The 12,756-nt window shown below is 46.1% G+C and overlaps 1 protein-coding gene across 5 annotated transcripts in view; it reads left to right on the forward strand.

Moving 5' to 3' along the window:
- The window catches only part of LOC311528063 (UDP-glucuronosyltransferase 1A6-like), a 64,679-nt gene that overhangs the window by 31,064 nt on the left and 20,859 nt on the right, over positions 1-12,756 (forward strand). The window contains exon 1 of one of the 5 annotated variants that reach the window (XM_084642688.1): positions 1,708-2,749. The exons of 1 other annotated variant lie outside the window; for it this stretch is intronic. In XM_084642688.1, coding sequence (XP_084498814.1) covers positions 1,886-2,749 — 864 coding nt within the window. In that variant the 5' untranslated portion in view covers positions 1,708-1,885. Of the gene's footprint in view, positions 1-1,707; positions 2,750-11,753; positions 12,677-12,756 lie in introns of those variants that run through there. 3 more of the 5 variants (XM_084642692.1, XM_084642691.1, XM_084642687.1) reach the window with 3 other exon arrangements.

Below are 12,756 nucleotides of genomic sequence, written 5' to 3' on the forward strand. Positions count from 1 at the left end.
ATGACTTTAAGTGAGGAGTTCCTGTAAATTACCTCATTTTACCGCCTCATGTCACCAGTTCATGTGTGACAGTGATGGAAATTCCAGACATGAATAATACAGTAGTTTACATAATAAGGCCTTTCATACAAAAGGATCTTTAAGTGCTTTGCAAACTCCATAGCAATATATGGGCAAGATTCACTTTGCCACCAGTTCAGGGCAGCCACCTCTGTGATGGAGCATGGAAGCGATTTAACAGCATACAAGAACATAACAAAACAGTTTGGGGCAGAAAATGAAACAGGACTATTGTTAGACTAATTGCTACCACAAAGTGAGCAGAACATAATAAGCTCCCCTGGGATTTGAATAGGTTTGCAAAAACACAGACTTTAGTGGCTGGGGCTGGCCAGGACCGTGGCTATCCATCACAGCAAAACCATGGCACTAACAGAAGCACAGTGGTCCCATGGTAGGACACTGGTGCAGGCTCACGAGGATAAGTGGCTGTGGAAGAGTCTCCTCAGCACAGGTGCACCCCCCTGTGGCAGGGCATGCTGTCGCTGCTCTCCTCCTCCTCTGGCACCCCTTCCCGACAGCAGCCCTGGCCCTGCCCTGCTCTGCCTTTTCCTGTGACTTTGCCCTTCGGCCAGGCCACTTTTAGTCCTTCCCCATCCACGGGAATTTGAGTCCAGCATGGCACTAGAGTGGCAGAATCACATCACAGCTTCAGCCCAACTTCAGGCTTTGTGGGCCTACCAGCCCTTGGCTCTGGGGTCTTCACATCCCCGCCAGTAGGGGAAGACAGGCCTGCCCTCTGCTCTCGGTTGTAGTCCAAAGGCCACAGAATCTCGTTAATCCCCTCTCCATCAGCGTGGGGTCTGTGTACTCCGTCACAGGGGCACATACTGAATTACCAACACCTTCAGTAACCTGGACGTCCTTTGGAGCTTCCCTTTCCTAATGTTGACATGGGACAATCTGATCAGCTTGTGTGAGCAGATGAGATCACAGCCTGAGCAGGAAGTTTTCACTTTCCTGTGGCTATTAAATGTCCTGTGTGGCTCACACAATTCTTACCGTGTCCACATCCTGAATAGATAGGGTGACCAGATGTGCCAGTTACCCCCGACCCCCTTCCCGATTTTTCACCCTTCCTATCTGGTCACCCTATGAATAGAACTGGTACTCTGTCACTCTCAGCAGAGATGCCAAGGAATGAAAGGGCATGAAGACTGGACTAGCCTGGAGGCAAAGTCCAAGCTGAATGCAATTGTGTTGTGTGTGCAGCCTTGTGGCTATATTAGTATTTGCCCTGGCCACCCACTAACAGACAATCAGAAAAAGAGTTTAGTGACACAATATAGTATGCTGATGGCCTATTCAATTCCTGTTACAAAACGGGCAATTCTTTATGAAGGACAGAAGAACCTAGCAATCCAAAATCTCTACTGTTTGAAGACAGCAACTGCTGCAAACGTGGAGTCATTAGGGGGTTTTTTTGCATCGCACTGGCACAAACCCAGATCACTACTTTTGCTGATCTAGTCTATGAATGATTGACAACCACAAAGACACCTCTGGGTGATGAAATGTGCTGACTCTCACGGGCTGGCACCAGGGGTCAGAAGGGGCCTATGCAATTAAGTGTAGAGAAATGGACTTTAAGTTAATGAGTAAATCAAAGACATTCTTCTTGACTGAAAATGATGCCGGCAAATCCAACAGTAGAATTTGTCCGTTAGAAGTGTTTTCTTTTGCCAGCTCCACAGAGTTTAAAAATAAATGAGACAGTAAGTTCAAAAAGGTTGCAAGCAGCGCTAAAGTCTGGGTGGTGTTAGAAACCATTTGTTATAGCTGAACTAACACCTGCAGAGTCAAAGCATCTGCTTCCAGCTTGCAGATGGCTCCAGTCATTGCCAGACTTTACCAGTTTGCTGCAGGGTTTTTTCTTTTCTTAGCATCTTCGGGGTTTGTGGAAGGTGAGCGGCTGCTGGTGATCCCTCAGGATGGAAGTCACTGGCTCAGCATGCGTGCAGTGGTGAAGAAGCTCAGTGAGAAAGGGCATGAAATAGTAGTGCTTGCTCCAGAAGTTAATTTGTGCTTGAAAGAATCAGAGCATTACGCAAGGAAAACGTACGCTGTGCCTTACGCCCAGGAAGAGCTAGGCCGTCGTCTTCGTTTCTTTGCTAACCAGCCCTTTGATGAAGTCTCCTTCCCTACTATGATCACAGAAGCATACAGCAGTGCCATGTTTGTACTGGACTTGTTATTCTATAACTGTGACAGCCTCCTGCAGAACAGAGAAATCATACGGTACTTGGAAGAGAGTAAATTTGATGTGCTCTTCACAGACCCAGCTTTGCCATGTGGGGTGATCCTGGCAGAGTATCTGTCCATCCCTTCCGTGTACTTCTTTCGTGGATTTCCATGCAGTTTAGAGCATGCAATCTGTAAATCTCCAAACCCTGTTTCCTACGTCCCAAGATGCTATACCAGCTACACAGACCACATGACATTTACCCAGCGAGTGCTGAACCTCTTTGTTAGCTCTTTAGAGACATCACTGTTTAAGGATTTGTACACCAAATACCAAGACATTGCTTCAAAGTTTCTCCAGAGAGATGTGCACATACCAACACTTTACCAAAATGGCTCCATTTGGCTCCTGAGATACGACTTTGTGTTTGAGTATCCCAGACCAGTGATGCCCAACATGGTCTTCATCGGAGGCATAAACTGTGAGGAGGGGAACAACCTACCTCAGGTACGTGGCTGAGATTCACATATTATATAAGAACACGTATATGCTCAGGAAGAAAGCATAGACAAGATAAGGCACCAACATTAACTTTTCCACATAGTGTACAGTATGTACCATCTTAGATACACGCCATAGTGTGTATATATAGTAGACATATTTTATGATATGCTGTAGTCAACTACAAGTTACTGGGCTGAGTAAAGGGGTGAAATTCTATGGCCTGGGTTATACAGCAGGTCAGACTAAGATCTAATCGTTCCTTCTGTTCTTAAAATAGATGCTTCTGTGAAGCGATGCATAGACAGCGAGTGAAATGTAGGTGATTTAACATTGTTATGAGAACTATGGAGCAGGCTGTGAAGGCCCTGGGGCCTCATTGATTATTCCAATGCAGCTGGAAAAAAAATACAGTAACTCCCCACTTAACGTCCTCTTGCTTAATGTTGTTTTGATCTTACGTCCCTGCTCCATTACAGAACATGCTCATTTAAAGTTGTGCAATGCTCCACTATAATGTCGTTTGGCCGCCTGCTTTGCCCTCAGCTGGCAGCCCCCCGACATCCCTCCCCCCAGTGCCTCCCGCCCGCCGGTGGACCCTGCAGATCAGCACCTTCCCCCTGCTCCCCGCCTGTGGCAATCCGCTGTCTTGCGGTGCTCAGGAGGCGGGGGAGGAGGAGCGAGGACGTGGCGTGCAGCCTCCCCCCTCCCTCCTGAACACCGCAAGGCAGCGGATTGCTGGGGGCAGGGAGCAGGGGGAAGGTGCTGATCCATGGAGTCCGGCAGCAGGCAGTGGGGAGGGGGGAGTGTAGGGGAGCTGATGGGGGGCTGCCAGCCTGTTTAATACCTGTGTTAAATTGATTTTTAAAAATTGTTTAAAATGTATATAATGCCTTTTGTCTGGCAAAAAAAAAATCCCTAGAACCTAACCCCCCCATTTACATTCACTCTTTTGGGGAAATTGGATTCGCTTAACATCGTTTCGCTTAAAGTCGCGTTTTTCAGGCACAGAAGTACAACGTTAAGCGAGGAGTTACTGTATCTGTAGGCACTTGAGCAGCAACGACATCAGCGGTATTACTCTGTATGGCGTCATCGTATAGGGCTTGTCTACACTCCAGGTTATCTCGGCAGAACTTATGTTGCTCTGGGGTGTGAAAAAGCCCCCCCCCCCGCGACGTAAGTTACACCAACCTAAGAGCTTCTCCCCCCGACATAGCTACTGCCTCTCACGGAGGTGGGTTTATTACACAGACAGGAGAACTCTTCCCCCGTCAGCGTGGAGCGTCTTCACTGGACACACTACAGCCAGTACCGGGTTTACAATGGCGCCAGAGCCACCCTGGCGCCGGGCCCACACTCAACAGGGGCCCGTCAGCCAGCCGGGCGCTGCCCTTCACTTGCACTGCCAGCCCAGGGGCCACCGCAGGCTGGCTCCTCTCCTCTCCAGCCCCTCCCCCGTGCTCCTGTCGGCTGTCTGGCCACCCCAGGTGTCCCTGCCCCTCCAGTCTCCTCTGCCCACTTGCTCCTCTGCGGGCTGGGCTGGGCTGGGCTGGGGGGCTCTCGGGGGTCACGTCCCACAGGGGTCTGCCTGCCCCGCTCCCCAGCGCAGCTCCAGCTCGTCTTGCTCGGCCCGCCACCTCCCGGGGCTGAGCCACCTGGGGCCAGTGCTGGCATTCATGGATCCATTTGGCTGAAGAGAGTTGATTTTGTGTTTGAGTATCCCATGCCTGTGATGCCCAATATGGTCTTTATTGGAGGGATCAATTGTGGACAGAAGAAGCCATGGTCTCAGGTTAGTGATTTGTTGGTAGGACATACTGAAGGTGCAAGGGAAATGCTGTTGGCAATCACTTTATTATGTGCTCTGTACCACATACAACATGCATCCGACGAAGTGGGTATTCACCCATGAAAGCTCATGCTCCAACACGTCTGTTAGTCTATAAGGTGCCACAGGACTCTCTGCGATATAGAACTGTATATCTAAAGTAGACTTGGCTGAAAGAGTCATGATGGTTCATGTAATTTTAAAAGATAAGGGACATAATTAACAAATTAGGTCTGCTCCCTCTTCCATCTGTTTTCTCCTGGGACTGCCCATAAAGCTTTGCAAAACCTACAAGTTTTGGGTCGTAAGAGTTCATACACACATCTTCAATTTCAGTGGGTCCGGGCTCATGCACCCCACTTTCAAAGCAAATGCAACAGAAACTGCCAAGTATCCCTTGGGTTGGGGTTGCCAGCACAATCCGTGACCCGCCCTCCTTACGCCTAGCATCCCCATGTGCCAACTGGCCCAGCGTCCCACCATTACCTTTTGCTCCTTTTGACAGCTCTCCCCACTTTCCTCCTGCTACCTTTGGGGGTTTTGAAGTACTAGACTAGCAAGGTTGGCTTATCCCACAACTGCAAATACAGCCTCATACACCATGTGGATAGGCTCTTTGAAAGTACCAAAGATAAAAGGGAAAAATGTTATTTATTTAGTCTTAAGGCATTACTTAGAGTCATGGTGAGATGAGCATTGTGGCTAAAAATCTCTGCTCAGGGGACTTAGTTTTGAAGTAAATTTAATGGCTGTGCACTAAGAGTATCACAGAATCAGCAGAGTACTCACAGACACCCAGACGCTCAACCCAATACCCCAGATGAGGTAGCCCTAAGAGAGGTCACTTAATAGCTTTTGTTACAAATCCAGCTACAGCTAACATTATTCCAGCAATTTTTCTGCCAAATAAAAAGCAGTTGGAAGCAGGACCCCAGATCAGTGTGGCTTTTTGATACCCCTCTCCTGGCGTTGTTGAGCATGTAACTAATCTCCTTGCTGTGAGCAGATTTCAAACAACAAATGGATTTGCTTCATCACCTCTAGTATGTCGTTTTTTAGAATTCAGGAGCAGTCTATACTTTCCCTAGTGCCTGGGAGCTCCAGTTGGGGTTATGCTGCTTGAAATTCAATCCCTCCCAGAACTTCACCAGACCCCAATGCTGTGCGGAAATCACAGAGTCCGGTCTTAAGCGTTTGTCCAACAATTATAGCTACATAGGAGTCCCTCATATATAGAGCTATCTGCCCATTGTTTATCAGTTTTTGTCAAATCCAGAAACTTCACAGTGTAAAGAAAAATACATTTTATACAACTGTCCCCTCCTCTCCCTGCGAATGGCACATTTTATAACTAGTTTCAACATACAACAAAGATTATTTCAAAACTGTGAAACCAGTAGGCAGTAGAGCAGCAGCATTGTCAACAGCATTATTACTCTAGATGACTTCATACCAAAAAAAAATAGAGAGGAAACCTCTTCTACGACTTTACCAAGGCAAGCACACTATATTTTATATTGTCACCCTCTGCTAAGTGGTATCAGATGTTGAGGTCTTGCATGTTGATTTCTCATCGGATGAGAAATCAGTGATGTTGAGTCTGGGCATTTTCTTAGTATAATTGGTTCATTCATAGTATATTCACCAGTCCTGGAACCGAAGTTTTCATAAACATCCAGCAAACAAATCCCTCTTTTAGTAATCTCCACCAAAACACTAATGCCTGGTTCCCAGGGAACAACTCTTACCTCAAGAACAGGCTCTACTTAGAGACATAAAGGCAGAGTGCAAAGTTTCTTGCTGTTTGCAACAGCTTCTCCAAAATGAATCTACATAACAAAACTAGAAATAATACACAAATTCTTTGAAGAGTGAATACTGGGCCATGTGGTGACCAGGGCTGGATTAATGCTAAGGCAAACTAGGCATATGCCTGGGGCTCAGTTTCATGGCTGTGTGTGTGGGGGAAATGTTTTTGATTTTTGTTTTTTTACATGACAGAAGGGCAGCTGGGCCAAATGTCAGTGATGTTGCAACCCCCACCATGCACTAGGTTGCAAAGCCACTCAGTCAAATGAAAAGAAAAGGAGTTCTAGAGGCACCTTAGTGACTAACCAATTTACTTGAGCATAAGCTTTCGTGAGCTACAGCTCACTTCATCGGATGCATCCAATGGAAAATACAGTGGGGAGATTTATATAGGTATTTTCCACTGAATGCATCCAACGAAGTGAGCTGTAGCTCACGAAAGCTTTTGCTCAAATAAATTTGTTAGTCTCTAAGGTGCCACAAGTCCTCCTTTTCTTTTTGCGGATACAGACTAACACGGCTGTTACTCTGAAATCAGTCAAGTGAGTGAAGTACTTTCAATCTGCATGCAAATGCACACCAGTGAATGGGGGAGCAAAGATAGTTCTCACACACAAGTGCGACTCACTGCCATTCCCAGCAGAGCCAAAGAGAGAGAAGGGCTGTGAGTAAAAGAAACCACTTTCTTCTCTAACAGCAGAAAGTGACCAGGCTGAGACAGGAATTACTGCAGTGACCTGAATGGGAGGGATCATCATCAAGATGTACTTTTCCTCTTCTTTTCATTTATTAGCTGTTTGTTGTTATTCATATTAGAAAGTAGGGGCCCAAGAGTGTATGTTTGCCTTTGGCCCAGTGATGGGTTAATCTGGCCCTGCTGATGACTCCAACTTCACTGCAACTGACATGTTGAGTGGGAACAATTGTGTCCTGTTATCACCAAAATAGCACACATTATAAAAGCTACCTTTGAAAATAATGGTCAAATCCTGGTCTACCTTGAACTCAATCGGAGCTTTTCGATTGAATGGAAACAAGATTTTGCCCAATGTTTGAATTACTGTTTGTATGGGAGCATGGGTTCATAAATTGCACCGGACATGCTATATGTTTAAGTATCTTATTTCAGCAAGCTAATGGAATTTCAAGATCCAGCACAGTTCACAAGCTTCAAGGCTTTTGCAAACCCTAGTTTTATTTTGAATCCAATGAGCATAGTGAAACCTGTACAGGAGAACATCCTATTAGACTGTCACCTGTCCCAAATGTACTGAGTACAATTCCGCTTCACCCTTTTAAAATTACCACCTTGGTTAAGGAGCAAGTTTTTGATGATCCCGTGAATGGGCCACTTGAAAACCTACGTCACTAAGTGGGAATGAGAGATTCGGCCACTGGTATAAATCAGGTTTCAGAGTAGCAGCCGTGTTAGTCTGTATCTGCAAAAAGAACAGGAGGACTTGTGGCACCTTAGAGACTAACACATTTATTTGAGCATAAGCTTTCGTGAGCTACAGCTCACTTCATTGGATGCATTCAGTAGAAAATACAGTGGGGAGGTTTATATACACAGAGAACATGAAATAATGGGTGTTACCATACACACTGTAATGAGAATGATCAGGTAAGGTGAGCTATTACCAGCAGGAGAGTGGGCGGGGAGGACGGGGGAACTTTTGTAGTGATAATCAAGGTGGGCCATTTCCAGCAGTTGACAAGAACGTCTGAGGAACAGTGGGGGTTAGAGGGGGGGAATAAACATGAGGAAATAGTTTTACTTTGTGTAATGATCCATCCACGTCCAGTCTCTATTCAAGCCTAAGTTAATTGTATCCAGTTTGCAAATTAATTCCAATTCAGCAGTCTCTCGTTGGAGTCTGTTTTTGAAGTTTTTTTGTTGAAGAATTGCAACTTTTAGGTCTGTAATTGAGTGACCAAAGAGATTGAAGTGTTCTCCAACTGGTTTTTGAATGTTCTAATTCTTGACGTCCGATTTGTGTCCATTTATTCTTTTACGTAGAGACTGTCCAGTTTGACCAATGTACATAGCAGAGGGGCATTGCTGGCTCATATCACATTGGTAGATGTGCAGGTGAACGAGCCTCTGATAGTGTGGCTGATGTTATTAGGTCCTATGATGGTGTCCCCTGAATAGATATGTGGACACAGTTGGCAACGGGCTTTGTTGCAAGGAGAGGTTCCTGGGTTAGTGGTTCTGTTGTGTGGTTGCTGGTGAGTATTTGTTTCAGGTTGGGGGGCTGTCTGTAGGCAAGGACTGGCCTGTCTCCCAAGATCTGTGAGAGTGATGAGTCGTCCTTCAGGATAGGTTGTAGATCCTTGATGATGCATTGGAGAGGTTTTAGTTGGGGGCTGAAGGTGATGGCCTGGAACTTAGGCCTCTGCTGGGCCTTTGGCCAGATGCCACTCTTTCCCTGAGGGTGTGTGTCTCTTTGCTGAGCCTCTAGTAGCTCCTCACAAAGTCCCACTCCTGGTTTGTTTCCTGGGCTGTGCTGGTCCCTTGCCTGGGCACACACTTTCTCTGGGCCTCTTCCTTCTCTCTGTGGGCCTGTGCTTTTCAGGGAGACACCACTGCGAGTAGCTTCCTCACGAGCTCCCCTGAGATGTCTCTCCCCACCAGGAGCTTCCTCTGTTCTGGGGCTTTCTGATGGAGCCCTCATAGCCTTTATTGACCCAGGTGTTCCTTAACTTATGAATGGCCATCCAGTCACATAGGTAAATAACTCACAGGTGGATCTTGGTTGGCTCATTCTCCTTAGCAGAGCCTGTCACAGGTAGGCTAGGTGCCTGGCCACAGGGGCCAGCTACCTGATCACATGTCCCTCTAACTTTGGTTTATTGTTAAATGTGGGCATGTTATAAACTTACACATTGACTGGAAATTGTAACAAGATATACAGTGAGCAGGCAGGAGTTGTACCGAAGGCCATGGGGTTAGGCATAACACTTGACTTTGTTGTACATGGGGGATATTTATGGAGAAACATTTCAATCTTAGAGACTAACCAATTTATTTGAGCATGAGCTCACGAAAGCTTATGCTCAAATAAATTGGTTAGTCTCTAAGGTGCCACAAGTCCTCCTTTTCTTTTTGCAGATACAGACTAACACAGCTGTTACTCTGAAACATTTCAATCTTGTTGCACAGCTACTGACGTGCTGCTTCATTTCCTGGCCGCCTTGCAGGGTTGTGCTGACTCAACATGCACGCGGGCAGAAAGAGCATGCCGTAGTCATTGTTGCACCTGGCATAGATACGCACATAAAAGCAGCAGAGAACATTGCCATGACAATGTTTCTAGCACCTTTCATAAAGGAAGAGCTGGTTGGACAATATCACTCCCTGACTCGGGTTTTTGACAAACAACCTTTTTTAGAAAGCTTTGTGAGAACATATGAAAGACTGGAGAACTCGTCTGCTCTGCTTTCATCCACTTGTACATATTAGTGCACAACAGACAGGATCAAATACCTTTGCAGGAGTAAATTTTATGCTCTCTTGATGGTTCCCCTGTGTATGCTGTGGACAGGTAATAGCTGACTATCTTGCCATCCAGTCTGAGTTTTTCTTTTCTCCACTCTGGTTTTACCCACTTATACACACTTTTTTTTAGGTGGGGGTGGAGCGGAGGGGATAGTACTGAGAAAGTCATTTTGCAGCAGCTCAAGTATTGTCTGGAGTGCTCAGCTTTTCGGAGCTCCTTTCATTCTGGTTTTAGACTGGAATAGGCGCATGTATTGCACAGGCTTCATTGACCAATCATTTCCTCTCGGAGATGGACAAAGCCCCAGTATTTATGCCAATTCTTTCGGATCTGCCATCTGCCTTTGATACTTTTGATCATGAGATACCATTGACAAGGTTGTGGTGTATGGAATTCCAGTTGAGTGGCATCATTCTTCTTCCTATGAGAGGACCAGAGTGTAGCGTTGGGTTCATCTGTCCCAGAGGCCCTCTCCTAGGTGACACTGCAGTGGTCCTTTCCATCAGCCTTGCAGTTCAATATGTGAGGCTGCTTGGGGAAATAGTGGGGTGGCGTGCATTATGGTGTCATCGACATGCTGGTTTCACGCAGCTCTAAGTCTCCTTGTATCGCAAAAACACACTTACTGCATCTGTTATTTTTAAAACAATAGATTTCAATAATCTCCAGTATTTGACCTGACTATCTAAGGAACTAACCTCAGTCAAGAAAAATGGAAATGAAAAATGCCTTACACTCAGATTCTGAGAGTCTTATTACTCGTCACTACAACAGCTTTGCGTCTGATTCTGCAGCTTTGGGAAGGAACGCTAGAGATCTGCATTGTAGTGCTGGCAGTGGCGAATAACCACAGAGGTCTCCCTGCTTGGTTGCATAAGAGTAAGTGCAAATTCTTGTTTTAAACAGCTGCATTCATCTTGTGTGTCAGAAGAGGTGACCAGGCCGTGTTCAGTGTTTAGTTCGCTTCCTTGCCATAAGGAAGAGATCATTTTCATTCCCAGCCCCATGTTTGTACACATGTGTACAAAGTCTAGGCTGAGTTTGAGCCTCTAGCCAGGGGGATGGAACAGCCCACACAGTCCAAAGCAGTGTCCCTAATTGAGAGCTCTGAAACAGAGCCCTAAGCCGCGGTGCAGCAACCAGGTCCATTAAGAACCCCTCCCTCTGGGGATCAGAGGCCAAGTGCAAAGTATCAGACACCCATACCCTGCAACTGCTCCCATGGACAGAGGGGAACTCACTCCTTTCCCACCTTTTCTCTCCACCTCTCAGGAGCAGCGGGGCAGGTTGTTACTGAGGCCTTCGGGAGGCCCCTCCTTGGGGAGAGAGAAGGCTAAGTTCTAGGGGGAGCTGCTTGCAGGCCTGAGGAACTCCTGTGAATGAGTGCCACAGCTCTTGACTATAAAGGGGGAGATTTTCCCAGCCACTCAGCACTGGCCTAAATCCATCTCCAGTGAAGCCTGGGGGGAGTTTTACCATTGTCAGCCCATGCTGACTGCTTTTGAAAATCCTATCCAAAGGAACAGCTGGTTCCTTCATCCCTCTCTTCTGCGCCACCCCCCTTATCTACCTAACTATGCACCCATTTATCTGGCCAGTGCAGAGATGGTTTGTGCAACTGTGTAGAGGTTATGCATTCCAAGGTCGTGATTTGACTCCGTGGTTAATGATAGAGTGATTTGACTCAGTGATTAGAGTCAGAGAGTAACTTACCTTGAAAAAGGCCTCAGCTAATCAGGTTTATCATGATGCCGTTACTGCCAAAGTGCAGCTCAGGTTTCAGACCTTTGTTTTTCATCTTATGTACATACATTATGCAATTAAACATTGACTTGAGTAGCACGTAGGGATAAAGGTCAGAAGATAGAGTTGTCGGGATCTGACTGGCAATTTGCTAGTCTCTATAGTACCCACTGCATGGGGGCAGAGATGGCTCCTGGGTTTCACTCTAGCCCCCAGATCAGTGAAGCGCTGCTTGTTTTCCTGGCCTTGTTGAGCTTTGCTGATGGCGGGAGGCTGCTTGTGGTGCCGATGGATGGAAGTCACTGGCTCAGCATGCGTGCCGTGCTGGATGAGCTGAGACACAAAGGGCATGAGATAGTCATTGTTGCCCCTGAAATAAATCTATACATAAAAACATCCGAGAATTATGTCATGAAAACGTATCCGGTACCTTTCACAAAGGCAGAGCTGGAGGGACATTTTCTGGCTTTTACTCAAGAGGTTTTTGAGGAACGACCTCTTCTGGAAAGATTTGTTCGACTACGTGAAAGGCTGAAGAACGCCTCCGATCTGATTTTATCCACTTGTACACACTTAGTGTACAACAAAGAGTTGATCCAATATCTAGAAGAGAGGAAATTTGATGTTGTCTTTACAGATGCCATAATGCCCTGTGGGCAGATCGTAGCTGAGTATCTTTCTATCCCCTCTGTGTTTTTCTTGCGTGGAATTCCATGTGGTTTAGACTATAAGGCTATTCAGTGTCCAAACCCACCTTCTTATGTCCCAAGGCTATTGACAACCAATACAGACCACATGACATTTCCACAGCGTGTGAAGAATATGCTATTTAGCTTATTGGAGATTGTCCTTTGTGATTTTGTTTATGGGCCATATGCAAAACTGGCCTCTGAATTTCTTCAGAGAGAGATAACAGTGACTGAGCTTTTAAGTCATGGATCTGTTTGGCTGATGAGATTTGACTTTGTGATGGACTATCCCAGACCACTGATGCCTAACATTGTTATAATCGGAGGCATCAACTGTGTTCAGAAGGAATTATCTCAGGTTAGTAAAGCTTTTATTTTTGTTATACTCATAATAGGATCCTGAATTCACTAGAAATTTTGTATCCTAGATAGGATTAT

Source organism: Lepidochelys olivacea, assembly GCF_965140295.1.
Source record: "Lepidochelys olivacea isolate rLepOli2 genome assembly, chromosome: 11".
Classification (NCBI taxonomy): domain Eukaryota; kingdom Metazoa; phylum Chordata; order Testudines; family Cheloniidae; genus Lepidochelys; species Lepidochelys olivacea.